The sequence below is a fragment of the Callionymus lyra genome, chromosome 4 (assembly GCF_982586985.1).
Source record: "Callionymus lyra chromosome 4, fCalLyr1.hap1.1, whole genome shotgun sequence".
Taxonomy (NCBI): domain Eukaryota; kingdom Metazoa; phylum Chordata; class Actinopteri; order Syngnathiformes; family Callionymidae; genus Callionymus; species Callionymus lyra.
Window position 1 is genome coordinate 14283199 of NC_141821.1, and position 18925 is coordinate 14302123.

Genomic DNA, 18925 nt, shown 5'->3' on the forward strand with positions numbered 1-18925 from the left:
GCCAAAACTAGTTTAAATCAGGATTAAATCTTGTGTTTGTGTTGTTCAGAAAAATTAAGTAGGCTCTAGATAACTTTGATAAAAAATAAATAAATTAAAAAAAACAGGATTATTCTGATACCAAATGAAGGGTAGGATATCAGAAAGAAAATATAACCAAGCATAACAATTGGTCAAATAATCAATTAGTTTTATTTTGTGTAAATAATTGTATTTATATTTTACACTAGATTTTTTTCAACTGTTACAGGGATCAAGAAGATAGAAAGTCGGCTAACAATTAAGCCATACAGTGTAGTAAACATTTGAATTTAAAAAAAATATCTCCTCCCCATGAAATTAATCCCTAGAGTCGAATAACAAAAAAAAAGTTATATGACCTGTTTTTCCAATATTTCTATCCTTCATTATAGTATATAAGTACAAAAAACAATCATCATAAATAAACCTAAAATAATTGCTAACAATTGCTCACCGCTATAAGTTAAACCCTTTTTTAAATTTCTTATTTAAAGACTTAAATATATAAAATATATCCACAATGTGTTTGTTTATGTATATATATTTTTTAATAAATCACAAAAAGTGGATGTTTTTATTTTTTTTATTTTTATTTAATTTTTTTCTTGTTAAATGAATTGGAAAAAAAACTGTTTTCTTTTCTAGTCGCCCACACTGTGATACGTTGTTCCATTTAGGGCTAGATTTGTTCGTTCTAAAAACGATATATCTGCAACAGGGTTATTTTTAAAGATTGACACAAAAGTAAGACGGATAACCTTATCCTCGATATAAAAAAAAAAAGTGATTTCCAAATCCAGACCATTTATATCCGAGACTTTGAACCATCTATGTTCAAACCTTTCATATAACACATTCATTCAAGTGCAATGATTAGTAAAAAATAAATAGCTTGTATCGTCAGTACATTAAACAGAAGAAACAACGTATTTATCAAATGAGAAATGACCAGAATAGACTCTAAACTGTTGAAGCCATGTCACAATAAACACACCGGGGGTTTTGCACGCCAAAATAAAGCGCAAGAATGATGAGACCCCGAGCACGGGCATTAGTTCACTCATAACATTGGGAACACTTTAACATTTACACTGCAAATCTATTAGGCGGCCATACATCTACCTTTGTATATAGAACATGGGGATGGGGGGGCGGGGGGTTACAGACATCGCATGAGGAGGAAAGAGGAAGGAGGAAATTCTGAGCACTGGAATTTAGCCTGATCACGCACTCCTCACGAAAGCACAAGGCAGAAGAGGCGACTTTTCCCTCAGAGCGGTCAGCGAAAGGAGCCATAAGGCCACGACCCTTGAAGTCAGCAGAAGTCGATGAAACGGTAAAAGAACAAGTGATAAGTAGGTGGAGTTTGACAGAAAAGAAGATTTACTCGTTCTGTCGCTCTCACACGTTGATCAATAAAACCAATTTTGATTCTTCTATTTTGTCGAGCAGACATTGTCATGGGGAGGATGATAAAAATATCAGGATGGAGGTGTGACTATGAGAACCACTGAGGCAGGATCAGGTTGCTAACAGCTCAAATGTCACTTGTAAAAGCAGATCCAACAGTCTCAGAGTAACTGGTCATTTCGTGCTACCGACATCGCAGCCGCACTGGCGAGGCAACTTCAATCTCGCCGCGGGGGCCTGTTGTGACATATGACATTTAACTGATATGATGGACGGATGTCCTCGCTCCGCTGAGTGGCGTGCGGGAGGATTCAGATTAGCGATTGTGAAGGAAAAAAATGTGAGCATTCACTGTCAAGGAACGTCACGAGACGTTGATTCCTGATGATTTCTGGTCCCGTTGTGCGCCGTCGCCAGCGCTGGGATCAAAAAAAACAGGAGCAGAGAGAAGAGGCCAAAGGTTTCGACCTCTGCGGAGTTTGAGTGTTCACTTCAGAAAGTGTGTAGACAGATGTAACAAATGGGTTAATGGGCTGTGACGACCTGTGCTCTGTTGATGATACAGGAGCCAGAGGTCAGCCAGCGCGGGGCAGACACCCAGAGTTGGCTTCGCTTGGACCAGGCACTGAACTGTAACGTCTTCTCAGCTTTACTACTTGAGTACCTTGATAGAAAAGTAGATGTTTTTAGTTTGATAATGAGTCAGAATAACATTCATTTATCTCACAAATCATTATATAATCCAAGCTTTAATCAAAAATCCTAGTTTATTATTTATACATACTTTAATACATTTGAGGGATGTAAGGTAGTATTGATACACTAAAATATTTCTGTCACAGTATATTAGAACATTTCTTTGGGGAATTACTTTTAATTTTATAATAGTTTTCTTGTAGAATAATAAAGTGTGTATGAAATTATTGGATTTTATTTTCATTTACAATTAACATGCAGATAATAACTGCATTTGTACATTTTTGTTTTGCAATTAAACTTCAATTAAACCGTAGGTTCCGCAGCTAAAGAAACGATGTAATCCTGCGAGATACATGCAATGACTGAGGATTAGAGGATACAGTCGACATCGAGATGTTTTCAAAACAAATAAAAGCAGCTATGACTTCATGCGGCCTGTAAATTCTGCAACACCAGAGTCAAGTCCTCTGGAAATTCTACACATATATCCTTGGTCCTACAGTATTGCAATCATTTGTAGTATAAAATATTGTTGCCCCGGGATACGCATCGTATAGCCAGAATCTTGTAAATGCACATCACTACTGGAACTTGCTTTTTAAAAATGATTAAAAAAGTATTTATATTTTTTTTACTTAGATTAATCTCTGGTCTTAAACCGAGGGTCGTGACCAGATTATGAAGGTACGGAACCAGTGTTGTCATAAATTGGAGACTCAGACTAGACCTGCTACGACTTGTTCAGCAGACTTTATATTTTGAATCTGCTGATGAGATCCCGGCAGTACAAGCCAACAACAAGTTGATGATCAGGTTTCAATGAATCTCGCCTGATTCTGACGTGTCACCGTCAACAAGGGTTAGAATTCTTTATAGGAACAAAATTGAGCGTAAAATTACATGCAAAGCTACAGCGCGGCAATTCATGGGCTATGATGCGAGGCGGGCTGAAGAACTGTGACAGTTTAGCTCTATTTCAAAAACTCAACAGACCACAATTTGACTACTTCTTGACCTTTTCAGTTCTGTTCTGCTCATGTATTTCTCTTGGTTCTGCCCCGGCTGTCTTGTCTGCCTTTGGGTTGTAGAATATGGAGGGGAAGAGAAAGAGGGAAAAAAAAAAAGTGCAGGGTCACTGAGAGTTTAGTAAACACAAACTCTATCTATAATGTGACCTGATTCACATGTTCACCCTTGAGCCAAAAGCCCATTCAAAAAACTGTAAGCACGCGATGCACGCACTTCCCTCTTTGGGAAAAAAATTGAGAGCTCTTGCACTTGGAATGACTTGATTTGATGCAGATTTGACATGAAAAAAGGATTAACCTAAATATTTGACAAAAGGGGGGATTACACCCATTAAACTCCCTAAAGTTTTAAATGAAAGGACAGGGACCTAAACAGACTTTTTTCTTTTTGGTCTTCTTCCTCAAAAACCTAATAAAGCGTTGGTTACAAAACAGCCTTCTGTCTGTAGCTTGACGTCAGGTGGCGTTAGCATGGCGTGTGTCTGCGAGCTCTTGTCACCTTCCTCTTCCTCTTTTTACTCACAATAATCTGACAACACGCACAACTGTTCGCGCCGCAATATTACCGCATGTTTAGGAAACTATGGGAGGTGTCACGGTTCATGACAAAGGGGTCCAAAATTTTCAAGACAAGAAAAAGGGGGGAAAAAAACGGTTGTGTTGACTCATCAAAAAATGGGTTTAAATTTGGATTTTAAAATTTTGCCCAGAGCGCCAAGTCTCCTCAGACGAGCGTGGATTCACGCCAGATGCGCTCGTTTTTCCCAGGGTGTGATCACGGAGTTCAAGACGTGAGAAGGTGACAGACGCCGTCAAAATAAACTTGTGTCGCACCATAACTAGCAAGAATCGTGGCGGCAGACACTCGCGTACACAACACATTCTGGCTGGCTGTCGTGGGGTTCTATCCAGGAGATTTAAACGTATTACCGTTCTGCCCTCTATAAACACACACATAGCTCTCAGCTGTCGCTGCTGGCATGTGCCTTGCTCCGAGGCACTGCAATAACGTCTTTATTAAGGTTAATATTTATTGTCGTTTAGCGTGATTGATGATTTCATTGAGAGTTTACAGTCTTTGCTGCATGTGATGACGTTTCTTAACAACGTCCATTTGGCTTACATGAGGCAGGTTTGTCGATCACACGATGGTCAAAGATTGAAAACACAGGTGCAAGTAACGGAATTTCATTAATTGAATGGTAACAGGAATGTAATGTAACTTGACTTGTATTCCTTCAACAACGACTCAGTCTCATGACACTAGAAACATCCTTTTTTTTTCTCCTAGAAGTTGAAACAAATTCTTCCAGATAAGTGGTCCAAACATATAATCTCTGCTTTCTTCAGAGAAACAATAAACTTCAGATCCAACAATACAACTTTTTGGACCAGTTTTTGTGAGTCAGATTGTTTTGTTCGATCTGCAAGTGAGTGTATAAAAAAAAAAAAAGACAGGAAAACGAAAATAATAAAATAAAATGTAAAGATAATTGTAAGTAAAGACCAAGTTTTGTTCTAATTATTATCTTTTGCTTCGATGCTGCACTCACGATCAGTGTTTAAAGCGACCTCTACCCTGGACTGAAGGCCTGCTTTGGCGACCTTTGACCCCTGAATGTAGCAGTGTAGATTTATTAGCGACTGAAATAAAGATCTGTCTTTAAATCCTTTTGTAATTCAGCCCTTGACCAAATATATATTTTAATGTGGGTTTCTCCAGCATTTAAAGACACAACTTTCTGCACACTTTTCTTGTTTAGCTACGTTAACAATATATCGACAGGAATGTCAAACTAAATGAAGCAAAGATACCAAAATATAATACATTAAGGGCAGAAAACAATATTAATAATAATATATTTTCTTATTGAATATTGTAATAGACAAACAAAAAAACTAAATGATTCTAGAATTCTGGAATGCTAACATTAGCACACAGTATTTTTGCTGTTTTATACATACATTCTCCACCTTAAAGTCCCTCATTTCATTTAATTACAGTATACATATATTTTTATCAAGAACAGTATAAATTATGGTAGATGGTCGTCGTTTTGATGCACGTTTTAAAGATACATTTCAATCTTTTGAAAGTGCTCGAAAGACAATAAATTGGTGAGGATTCATGCAGGTTACATATATAATAGCAACTGCAACTAAATAATCTGCCGACCTGGGAATTATCTGTTGTTGTCTAAGATTAAGATTATGGATATTTGTTTTTAAGATGATAATAAACCTTTATACGTCAAAGAAAAATAACTGAAAGCGCAATAGCCGGGAGGGGCGAGCAATAAAAAGCATCAACAGAAAGCATTATAAAATCGACTGGTGTCTTCAAGTCATCACTTCATTCAAACACACCTTGATCGTCACCTTTTATTTACACACCAACCGCCTCCAGCTATATTTGCAAATCATGCAGGTACACACAGTTGAGCTCCACCCTGTCATGCCACAATATCATCCAGAATCACCAGTGTTCTGTTTGCACTGGAGAGGAAAGACCCAGGAGGCTGTCGTTTGGCATTAAAGCTGCAGCCTCCAGCTCTTCAACCCCTGCCTGTGGATTTCACACAGCCCCTCTAGTGGACAAACGACGACACTGCTGTCTCAACCCATCAGAGCTCTTCAGCAAGTTTAAAAAAAAAAAGAATACATACAGGGTTTTAGATCATGCGGGCAGTGAATGACTCACAGTTGAGAAAAAAAAAAAAGAAGAAAAAAAAAAAGGAACTGATTGTTGTTCCAAACCACAGGAAGGATGTGGACATGTATTTGTTTCAGCTTTTAAATGTATCTGGAAAAGCTCTGGCTGCTCTCCATGTTTGAACATCGGCCGAGGGTGGGGGGGGGGAAACGTGTCGAGATGACCAAAAGAAGAAAGGGTGGAGTGATAGGAGGTGTATTCAGAATTAAACCTCTCATGTTCCTCGGTAATTAATCTTATTAGAGCATCGATGCAGAGCTGAGATCCAGCAGATGAGCAGGCAGGACTTTCATGACGCTTAAGGTTAACCACACTAAATAGATTGTTAAAATGCATTTTATTTAAAATTATAAATGCACATTTTCAGCAGGGTTTTGATATATCAAAGAAAATAACTCTATTTGTAATTATAAATATATGATTATAATGATTTAAATGGTTCTAATTGATAACGTAATAGCTTTTTAATGATCATATCTGAGGTTTCTAATGATATGTATCAGACCATGATTCTTCTCTGATCCAGATATTATGTGTAATATAAAGTATTACAGCATGACATGAACCTAAAACACATGTGAACCAAGATCCAGCCAAAAATTAAATAAATAAATAAATGATATCACCACCGGTGTCAACACACCTTTCGTCGTCTCCCTCACTCCCAACACCCTTTTTCACACCTTTCTGTTGCATTTTTTTTTCTGCACAGGCGCAGCGGTTTCTAGCTCTCCGTGCTGCCTTATCCAAGAAAAGACACTTTTAATAGGTCCGATTAGCACCTGCGCTGGATGGTTGCGTGATGCCTAAGCTAAAAGAGGAGTGTGTGTGAAGTTGTGTGTGTGAGTCTTTTCGGCCATCACTGGGTTCCATGCCAACGAGAGGAAGTGGATGATGGGGCTTAAGGGTTCTCCGAGGATTGGATGAGGTGATTCGGGACGGCCACATGTGCAAAAAAGAATAAAACCTGGAAGATCAAGAGCCCCACGTGATTTGGACTAGATTCCCTGGATGATTATGACTCAGTGGAGCTATTTAAACAGCTGATGGAATCGGTTTCTAAAACCTTTGGTCACCGCTGACCTCATCTTTATGGCCATTGTCTTTTTTATCTAAACGTATATCTCCTCCTTCTCATGAGATTTTCTTTCTTTTTTTTTTTTCCCGCGTCCTAAAATAAAAGAGTGCTACTTGTCCTTTGAGAGTGCTGCAGCGTCCAGCAGCATCTGTGTGTACATGGCTGCTGCCCAACGCCACCGGCAACTAAATACGCTCCGAAGGGAAGCATGAATATTTGAATGTGGAGCAACTTGAGGACGGGAAAGTGGGAAAACAAGAGAGAACCTTTTAATTACATGTGGTTTGAAGATAACAGGAACTCTCTGAGGATCTCCTTCCTCGGTGCCCAGAAAGTGAACTTATAAACATGTGAAAACAGGAGCTTTTCTCTTTAGGGCCTTTAAATGAAAGATTACAGATTCATTTCTTATCTATATATCAAAGCAAAAAGCAAATTTGTTGTTGTTATTATTTGTGTTTTACACTTTATCATCTTTATTCATTGAATTGCCAAATTAAAGTCACTCAATATTAATATATTATTATATTCTTATATTTTTATATATTTCCAAAAACACTAAACAAGTATATTCTTGCCATTTGATTTAAAAGTTTTATTTTAAGACTGTATGACATTTAAATAATGATTGACTGTTGGAATCTAAAATATATTAAATTTTAATTTCATTAGCCATGAATTATTCATTTTAATTCAAAGCCAACTTTGCTTTATTAAAAAGTTCTGAAACATCTGATATAACTTGACTTTCATCTATATTTAAAAAAAATATTATTTTGTAATTTATCAACCTGTTTGTTTCTGACTTTAATATTCACTTAATTACTTTGTTGTGTAATGAGAGGAAGAAAAGACGAACCGTCTTGAAGCACAAACAAAAACAGGTGAAAAACTGTGCTTTACCTTGGAAGAAACTCTTGACTCGGAGGTAGGACACTGCCAGACGCAGCACGGAGAGCTTGTCCAGTTTCGAGATGACGTCCGGGGGGAACGGCAGGAGGCTGGCCAGCCGGTCCAGCTCCGCGTTCAACCGGTCTCTGTGCCGCTTGGACGGGTTGGTCTTCTCATTGGCTGACGACGGCTTCCTAATGGCGACAGGTGGGTGTCAGATCGGACCAGGCTGAACATTCATCACCCTTAATAATAAATTATTCCAGGGGTTAATTCTTAGAATCGTCTTGATTGTTTACTTCATTCTTAAACACACACTTTGGAAAACAACCTTCCAAACAAGCTGTGAGTTGCATTCACAAGTGACGCTTAAACAAATTAAAAGTTAGTTTAAAATCGTACAAACACATGACACAGGCCTTTTTTTTAGTTGGACGCTTACACTGTCTGAGTGTGGAGGCCTGCTGGTCTTGCAGGTCTAAAAGATAATATTATTCATTAATCAGGAAAGGACATATATGTTCTATCATGTGTAAATATTTATATATTCTGCTTTACAACAGGCAACATTTTGAAATACGTTCATGTGGCTCGGTATTAAGTCAGCAGATGGCTCCTAGGGATCCTTTTTTTTTTTTCATGTTCAGTTATTTGTGTGTTTTACTTTGGAGCAGTTTTATCAGCTGGACTTAACACGAGCCGTATGATATGGACCGGTCAGCTCCGATTTCCACAGCTGACAGTGATTCTACAGCTCGAACGTTGGACTTGATTCACTTACAGAAACAAATTAAAAAATAAAAACAGATCAAGAAATAAAGAGTCAATAATTATTAAAGGATAAAACTTTTAAATCTTCAGATCTGCTCGGGTTCAAACGCTGTTGAGTACAGTTTTAGGCCAACAGCAGAGCCACATACTGCATAAAAAACTTGATGACATGTTCATTTATCTTTATCAAATGTGATTTATTAATTCAATTTTAAGTTACGACAAGAATGCATTTAAAAATGTTGTGAAAGCCTACAGATGCAAAAGATATATATATATATATATACAGGCAATTTAAATGACAATCAAAACATTTCAAATTCTGTTTTTTTTAAACAAAAAAAAGTGTGTTTAATAGATAGTGGTTGGATAATGGTTTGTTCAATACATGTAAAGGTAAAAAATAAATAAAAACGACATATTTGTTTGCTTCTCTGTGTTTGTGTTTACAGGTGCAACAGTAGAGTCAACATTAAACACAAGTACACATGGTTTCTTAACTGTTTCTGGATGGGCTTCCTCCTCTTCCTGCCCGCATACATGCAGTCTCCAGGAGGAATCATGATCCTGCGCTCCGTGGAGGTAACAGGTGCTCTGTGGACAAGACACACAAACTTTTCCACGCGTGGAACAAACCAACAAAAACATGCTCGTCTTAGGGGCATGAAAGTATTATTTGTAGGTAGGAAGAACAACCCATATTGATGTAATGTTTATTTTATTAAGAATAAATTGCATTATTTTTAAATGCATATAACAAATATTGAAATTGAAATATTGAAGACTTACCCTGTCGTCCTGTGGGTGGCGGTTAATTCCAGTATAGTGTCGTTTGTTGGATCACATTAAATGCAGAAATAAGAAATAAAATTGTGGGGGGTAGGGGGGGTAAAAAAAAAGAAAAAAAAAAAAAGATGCGTCTCCACGAGCGTCCACGCGGGATGAAGAAGAAGAAAAAAAGCCCCAATAATAAATCCTGTCAAAATGAAATAAAGGCTGCAGGATGCGTTTCATCGGCCCGGCGACGCTCAGGGCAGATGTTGTGCTGCTGATGCTTTATACTCAAATGAGTTGCCTTCACTTCCTCGCGTTTCAGGTGGCGGATTCCACTGAATGACATGTCGAGCTCTTCGCACGCAACTCTGTGCCTCGCAAACACGGAGCAGCGCACACACACACACACACACACACACACACACACTTAACACGCATATACACAAACACACGAGGCTCACGCCGCCTTCATGGACTCTCGCTCGTATCGGAATCCCCGCTTTTGCCTCCGATTTAAGCCTTAATTTAATAATAAAGCTTATGATTCTTGACTTATTTCGTCAACGACAAGCATTTGTTTAGCATTGAATTTAAATGTAATAATTATTGTTATAAACATAATAGCGTTGTATCTAAGATATATCATTTAAAAGCGAGCGAAGTTACTTAAAATTAACCTAAAAATAATTGAAATATTCCCACATTTATTTATTTAATTTTTAGACTTGTTTTTAAAGAGAAATGTATTGGTGGATTTAGGCTGTTTTAAAAGAAACGAGGCGCCGTGAAGGCAGCAGCAGCCCAGCCCGACCCGAGGACCAGCGCGGGAGGAGGGATCACACGCGAAGGGCATCTCTCTGGTTCCCACCGAGGCAGCTCCACCGATCGCGCACAAAACCACGGAGGATTCCCCCCGAAAACACGCCGAGGACCGACGCCTTTCTGATCGCCACAAAACCCGCCGTGTTTCCTCCATAAGTAGGGGCTCGACCGGAAGCGAATTTTCACTGTGAATGTGGCGGGAACGTACTTTTTTTTAATATATAAAACCGACGAAGAAACATAAGATAATAATGGTTCAACCACATGCTCGGAATCTTGTTTTCTTTTGTTGGAAATTCCAATTTAAACGCTTAAAAGTATGTGCTTAACCACGGACTGTGTGTGTGCGCGCCTTCAAAATAAGAGCACTACTGATCATAGCTTTTCCTACTCGGACTTTACTAAACTATATTTGTTGATATATATTGTTACGAGACAACATGATGCCTTATTATCCAGTTTTAAGTATGGATCATGTAGGAAAATAAGTGCTGAAGGTGAGTCTTTGTCCTAGTTAACTAATATTACATTTAACCTCATGGGACTGGACATAAAATAAATGAATATTTTATTTTAGAAAATACTTTAAAGATAGTAGGAGGGAGCTTTATGTCATTACTTTTATACTCACAATAGAGTCACTTTATGTTAAAGCTAGACTCCATCTTGACAATAAACTACTTAGGTATTCTATATTTGTTTTCTTTGTATCTAAATGAATATTTTATGCACAGAACTGTCTTTAGAGATAGTAGGAAGGAGCTTTATATCATTCATTTTATATTCACAATAGAGTCACTTTATGTCAAAGCTAGACTCCCTCTTGACAAGAAACTATTTAGGTATTCTATATTTGTTTTCTTTGTATCTAAATTAATATTTTATGCACATAACTGTCTTTAGAGATAGTAGGAAGGAGCTTTATATCATTCCTTCTATACTCACAATAGAGTCACTTTATATTAAAGCTAGACTCCCTCTTGACAATAAACGACTTAGGTATTCTATATTTGTATCTAAATTAATATTGCCAAGTTACCTTAACTACATTTATTTATTTACTAGTCTGCCCCCTAGCTGTCTAATGTGTGTACTTCATAAACATTCCACGAGTGTCTTGAGTGGGCACATTCTTTCTAGGAGAGTGTGTTCGCCGGCGATTCCTGGGAAAACCGAAACAAGATGTTGACGGTTAAGCGGTTCCTGACGCTCAACTCGATGCCAGCGAGTCGTGATCTCTAAACCTGTTAGCGCGAGCACACCTGAGAGTCACAAATCCTTTCCCGAGAGTGAAAACAATGGGGCAGAAAATGGGGTGAAGGATGAAGAGGAGGAGCTAATATGACCTGATTGGATCATTGGTTAATCCAGTTATACAGAGATATATGGACCAAGATAGCAGGTCAAATCACGTGGGGGGAACGATGTGGCACTTTGACTTCACTAAGTCTTGCTAATGCTCCAAGAAATGTTTGTGTAACTCCCAACTTTAATCTGGAGCTAATGAAACCTTCAAAGGGGCCTGTTGGCAGCGTGCTGAGCGCCGAGTAAATCGCTGCTAAATCACCACTGCTGCGCTGTAATGTGAGAACCAACACACAGTTTGAAACACGAAAAGCTGCCGAAAAGATGTTTTTACAGCTTTTGGTATGCAACGGTGTGGAGGCGGTGGCGGTGGTGGTGGTGGTCCACGGATCTGTCTACAGGTTGAAATCCCGGTTGTTCCTCGGGGCGGCCCCGTCGTCGTCGTCGTCGTTTGTTGTGACAGGTGGAGCCGGAGCTCCGAGGAGGTCCAAAGGTCCTGTTAACGCTGTCAGCGGACATTAAAGCTAGAGGGATGCTTCTGGTATCAATGCAAATCCACCGGCAACACCATCCAAGCTGCCTTCCAGATTAGCTGTGGCTTAGAGCTCTGCGGGGGCAGACCTTCTCACGCAACGCCGTGTGTGTTCCACTGTGTGTATGGTGGGTTTCCAAAAAATAATGAGTCCGGCGCTCACTGAGACCCATCTGCCAGGTGGTGGTGGCTCTCATCGATTGAGATGTCACCGGCAGAATCTTGATTCTAATGCACATCAATAATGGATAGAAGCTCCGAAGACACTCGCTCCAGTCTACGTGACGTTCATAAAGGTCCTTGAGGAAATCCTCCGCGATGTCATTCTTTAGAGTAGTCAAGTGATTCTTTTCCCGTAGACCAGCTAGCGGACTCGTTCACGGACATGAATAGGAATTGGAATCCAGTTGTGTTGTATACACCTAAAACTAACACGGAAAAAGCCTAAAGTACACAAACCCAGAATGAAAAACTCATTCAGCACATTTGCCAAGACTTCTGAAAGTAATTATATCTGACTTTAACTGAAATTGTCTGCACAGAAATATTAATAGACATCAAAAGAATTTTTAATTAAATGTGTAAATATGAAAACAAATATAGTTTTAAGTACACAAGTGCAATATTATGCAATGATTTTGTCCAGAAATTTACAAAAGAAATGTCTTTGATTTTTATTAAATACAGAGTATTTAACACCATTTGTATTTTACTACAAGGTGATCCCAGCTACACAGGGGAGAAAGGAGAATTGTCATAAAAACATGTTTTATTAGAAACCATTTCTTACACCTTCATTGAGCGGAACACATGTAAACCACTAATATGGTTATAACTTCCTTAGTTTCTTAATACTTGGTGGAATATATTCGCTGATATAATATATATAATAGTTAATTAATAATCATTCATATCTGGCTAATAAGCGGCTGATATACAGTCAGAAGAATGATCAGATCAAACAAGTTATATCTCTGTATATCATGTCTCTAGAAAAGAAAATACGGAATGCATAAAAGCACTGTTTTCGTAAACATGGAAATGTCTAGATATATAACTTTTTGAAAAGCGCTATATAAATAAATATTACTTACTTACTTATATTTGTCCAAATAAATGTGCCTTTAGTTGTACCAGCCATTAAAAACAACAAGAGACTGAAGAAAACTATATGCTATGAAGTATTTTTTATCATGATTGTACATTTGAGTAGTTTTTAAAAGCTAAACGTTATTTTTATTAAATCATAACTAAACCATCTTAACATACAAAAAAGTAAAATAAGGAGAATTAAAAATATATACAAGCGATTGAGTGAAGTTTCTTAGTGTTAAATATTGTTTTTTTGTACTGCTAAGCTAATACTTTTTTTTAATGTAGTTTTGTGAACATACAAGGGTATATCCATTTGTAACTGAAGAGCTGTTTTTGTTTTCATCATATAAAACTGATAATATTGATACATTCAAATTTTATTTAAAAAAAAAACATTACTATTAAATACATGGAGTAGGATATGATTAGTATAATCAAGCAGAATATTTTTATTTAAATGTGTTTGATTACTATGATTACTTATGTGTTTAGTCTGATTTACTAATATTATATGTCACCATTTACTTTATTTTAACATTAAGGATTAAAACATTACATTTTGAGCATTTCGTCACACCACGTTATTCAAGAACGACTACACGTACGGGGAATGAACTCATTTTTTCGGTAGACTTATACACATCAGGAGGGTCAAGAAGCAAAAAAAAACATAATTAGCTTGAATATAATGAACGTGAGTTGGTATTATTGTGCAGGACAGCTGCAGTGGAAACGTAACATGCAGTTTTTGGACGCCGGCACACACTGTGGGGTCACTGGGTCAGTGGATAATGAGTTCACACTCCAGCTCGTCAAAATAAAATCACTGTTTTTTTCATTATAGGAATAGAAGTCGTGCTCCGCCGTCATGGTCCCTCCATCGCTTTTAAAAGCTGTGTCAATCGGGTTGAGGGAGAAAATTGTGTGTTGGGACTCTGAGGGGGATAATCTTTTGTTGACATTTTGGATTTGGTCAGGTCAGTTTTTGGTCAGAACCAGGGGTCAGATTGAGGTTTTCCTCCCACTGCGCTGGCGCCAAACACTGTAATCTGCCTCAAATCTGAGCGTTTCATCTGTGCTGGTCGATGACGCGCCGAGAGGCGAGCGGATGTCGTCGCGGCGACAGCCAGGACGCCGCTCAGAGCGAGATGACGCGCTGGTGCGAAGGATGGATGTTGATAGTGGAATGGAATTGTGAAATGAGGCAGCAGCTGTTTGTTTGGACGCTCTTGCTCGCGAGCTGGATCGGCCCACGTGGCGATTAAACAAGTGTCACAACTCGGACGGATGTGCGAGGAGGTACTGACGTCCCGAAATAGAAAATGGAGCACATCAGAGCGCTCTGAAAGCCCTGAAAAACAAATTGCAATCCTGCAATCCCTGCGTCCGATTAAGAGGGTGAGAGATCACGCATTACACACACTCTGTGGAGCTACAACCCAAGTTCACCGCCTGAGACCCTGCATCTGCGTCTGAGGACCGTATTCTTTGACCTGCCGTCTACTTTTAGTGCTGCGACATCGGGTAGATTCATCACAACATTACGGGCTTAAATCCCTGGATAAATACAAAACAGTAGAAAATAGACAAAGGCTCTGGTATTAAAAGGTTAAGGCAGATTCTGGAGCAATGTAAATTACTATAAGCTGACCTTAAGTACGTCAGATGTACGTCTGGTCCACAGTGTGCAAGATGTAAAAATTCCGATTTAAAATACATCAAAATGGTCTCCTCTCTAGGTCAATATGGCGACTGAGGATTGTTAACTATACTTAATGGTAGTAACCAAACAGAAAGACAACAAAAGTTTTGTTTTGTGCCTCGATTAAAACACTTGTTAAACATTAAGAAATTGACATTTGAACGGATGCATTCGTCGCCAACTGGACCCACAAGGCATAACCACACACATTGTAGCCCCAAAATAATACTGGCAGAAATGTCAAACTCTGTGGAAATACTTTCAAAGAGCAAATGTCACCATTTTAGATAAATAAATGCTTGTATTTTGCAAAAATAATTATTTTCAGGCCAGCTATGTTTTGAAAGTTTACAGATTTTTCCATGATATTGTGTGAAATCCAAGTTTTATTCCACCCAAATTGTAACCTAAGAAGATCGCACTGTTCACCGGTCAAAAGCCAGATTTGGAGCCGAGATCATAAATATCAAAATGAATCTGGAATCTTCTCAAACCCAGAAGAGTTGGTGCTCATAAAAGAAGGGAGTTTAAAAACCCAGAGCTTCTGTCGTGTTATGAGTCAGAGTCAGTGGAGGGAGGACAATTGATGTAACTCACCACAGTCCAGCTTCATGTTAAAATTAGCCTTCAGTAATTACAGGAAACTGTCGCCACATTCATTTTAGACTCCAATGTTCTGAGGAATAAAGTGACAATTAAACCGTTTGATCAATATTTAACTGGGACTTTGAATGTGTGATGGATTTTGATGTTAAATCATACAATGTGCCCCACATTTGTGTCCACACATCAGTGCTACACAATGTTGCTTTAACATAAAATCATTTTCTTCAAATGGATCAATTGATTAAAAAGAATGTGACCTTTATGAGAAGAAAAATGCACAAAAATAAATTATTGAAATTAATTATTAATATTATTTCATTATTTTATTGTACTGATTTACATTATATTAAACATTTTCAACACTACTTTTATTTATTTATTCTGTTCTTGTGCATCACTGAAAACGGAAGTCTTGATCCAGATCCATATGTATTTGGAAGTTGGAGAAATCCCACCATATTTTGCCCTATTTAATTAAAAAGTGTCCTTTCAAGGGTGTTCAAAAATACTATTAAAAAAATAACTAATGATGTAACTTCATCACAGTTGTATTAGATTTAAATAATGCCCATTTTTCTTTAAACAAAAAAAATTGAAATTCCAAATCTAGACTAACGTTAGTTAAAGTCCTGGGAAAAAGAGTTGAAAAATAAGATCAGAAAGAATCCGTTGAAGAGAAGAGTGAAACACAAAAAGAAATGTTTGGAATGAGGGTTTGGCTGGACTTTCATAACATGTAGAGATATACATCATTCTGAAGGCTTTGGGGAGTTTATTCCAGCGCAAACTCAAAGATAGTTATGACTGAAGTTGTTTAAAAGCTGCAGCTTAATGGAACCGTGGATAAAAACTGACTCAATTTTGATGACAATCTACAGTTCAGGGTAGTTTCAGAGATCGTTGAAATAATGATCTAAAACTAAAGTAATTCAATGGTCTGTAACAAGACTGTTTCGATGTTGTATTATTAATTAATTTTTTTCCCGCCATATAACAGGTAGACTTACTATCACTTACTAGGTAATATCACTCTCCAATCATTCCACAAGTGACCTGTTATTTAATTAGATCAGTTATTTGTTGGCATTATTTGGTAGGAAATGGGATTGTAATCAATATAAAGACAAATCAGTGGTAAATATGAGCAGAAAAGTAGGAGGAACTAGAAATAAAATTACATTGTTATAACCAGTGGGCAAAGAAAGAGACACAAAATGGGTGAAAAGAAAAAAATAGATATTTGTGAGATAATTGCACTAGATAATGGAAACATTTCTATATAATGATTTCATTCATACATAGAGGCTGCATGAATAAAAACAAGGCCTCACTCTGCCCAGGTCGGATCAGAATAGGTTTATATGACCAGATGGAGAGAATAAATCTTCACTCTGGCTGAAGAATGTTTGATTTACCTCCGTCACAGCTGGCTGAAAAACCTGTGATTGTCATTAGCATGTTTTCGGATAAATGTTACCTTTTATTTAAGACCTTAGTCAGCAGTTAAGTACATGTTTGTAACCTGTGCTGTCAGTCTCTCGTCTGCAGAGAGAAACAGTGTTCTCTGAGGAAGGTATAGGAAAGCTGGCACCGCCAGGAGAACTTTTCTGAAAATTAGATCTTGAACGAGGCCTTTACTGGCACGGACCCGGCGCCGCTGGCTCAGCTCTTTTTACCTCAGAGAAGAGCATTAAGATGATGTGTTTTTGTTTTTAACCTTCGGGCTCAATGGAGACTTCCTTGTCATTCCGAACCACAATGATGTTCTGAGCGCTGATCTTGTTTTCCCGACGCTGACGGCTACATTATTAAATGTCATTTGATCCAATCAAAACGTTTTGTGAGCGAAAAACTATTCGGAGGAAATTGAACGAGTCACTTCATTTGCAGCCTGCGTGCCACTGCCTTGTTAATATGTTCCAAATGTATTCGCCTCCATCACTCAAACATCTGAGCCGCCAAGAGAACAGCTGAGTGATGCTTTTCATTAAAGTGCGCCGAAGACTGTCGCCTGCCTGTCGGCGGCTCACGGTTCAGGTCCACAGTCAAGACATGATGTTCAGACTCTTTGGTTCTGCCGGTAAAATACATTTATGAGATGATGTGAGGCAGGAGAAAGATCAGGGTCCAGTTTTGTTTGCGACGAGGCCAAGTGTCTGAACCTGTTATAGTCAGAATCAAATCCAGATTCACTTCAAATGGATGAACAGAAACATTATCTCACTTGTTGCATGTAGTTTTAATATCTTTAGAACAGCGAATGTATTTATGTGGCCCTCGTGAGGTCACAATAAACAAATAAAAACACTAATATTTTTAAGAGCTCACAGCATTTCTATTCATATTGTTCCCCTTTTTTCTTCATTTGAAATTTTCATTTTCCAAAAATTAATTAATCTAAGGATGATTTTCTTTATTTTTTCCCTTTTGGTTTTTGTTCCCATTACCTGTTTATCTATGTCAGAAATTTAGATATAGTTTTATACAGTTGTTATATGTATTTAAATTTATATTTAATAATGATATTAATATTGAATGGGTCTGGAGTCACTTCATTTGCGGCATTATATATATATATATATATATATATATATATATATATATATAGTTACATTTTATTTAATTTTTTGCTTGGTATTTTGGTAGATTTAGAGTAATACAACATTTTTAATTCATATTTATTTTTATATCATTTTATAAAGAAAAGTGCTTGTGGTTCAAATAATAGTTTCCATACAATAACTCTCTTATATTTAACATTCTATTTGTTTTCGTCTGTAATTAATGACAAATTAGTTTATAAAGGAATATATTTTATTAACCATAATTTAAATATTACATTTATAAATAAAATAGACGTTTACAGAAGTGTGTAACAAACTGAAGGTAAGTAAGTAAGTAAGTAAGTAATATTTATTTATATAGCGCTTTTCTCACATGGTTCCCTTGGAGTAGCTCACCAGTGCTTTAAACCTTCACTGAATTATATATTATATTTTGTTATTTTAATGTAGTTCTTCAGCTTCTATATTGAAGCGATGGACCCTGAGCAAGCAGGAGAAAACCTGTACTAGGTCTGACCACAACATCAACCCGCTGCCAGCACTTCTTCAGCTTCTTGTCAAGAGTTAAACAAACACATGATCAGTTTGTTGTGGTTGCTATAATTGATGAATAAATCTCCTCTGGCTATAAACAAACACACAACAGAGCAGAAGCTTCTGTGGAGATGATCCCAGCAGGAAGTGAGCGCAGCTAATACGCTCACAACAGAGGTCGACTGACCCCTTGTGGTCAGAATGGTACTGCATTCTAAATTTGTCTTTAATTTTAGACGAAGCTCTTCCAAGTATTTCAAGCCGACTCTCGTGACTGAAGGATGTGTTCCGATTCCCCGGGAACGGTTAAATGATTCCACTTGTCGTTGAGTGGTTTTAAATGGCACAAAGATGTTGTGAGATCATCGTGCGTGTGTTTG

The 18925-nt window shown here is 37.6% G+C and overlaps 1 protein-coding gene across 2 annotated transcripts in view; it reads right to left on the reverse strand.

Annotated features, from left to right (window-relative positions):
* The window catches only part of LOC148081805 (uncharacterized), a 69102-nt gene extending 59565 nt beyond the window's left edge, over nt 1–9537 (reverse strand). Inside the window, exons 1-4 of one of the 2 annotated variants that reach the window (XM_087788866.1) lie at nt 9401–9537; nt 9113–9205; nt 8283–8318; nt 7853–8034 (exon numbers count right to left, since the gene is read on the reverse strand). In XM_087788866.1, the coding sequence (XP_087644992.1) occupies nt 7853–8034; nt 8283–8318; nt 9113–9174 (280 nt within the window). In that variant the 5' untranslated portion in view covers nt 9175–9205; nt 9401–9537. The remainder of the gene's footprint in view (nt 1–7852; nt 8035–8282; nt 8319–9112; nt 9206–9400) is intronic. The other variant, XM_087788867.1, reaches the window with a different exon arrangement.
* Nucleotides 9538–18925: the final 9388 nt, after the last annotated feature.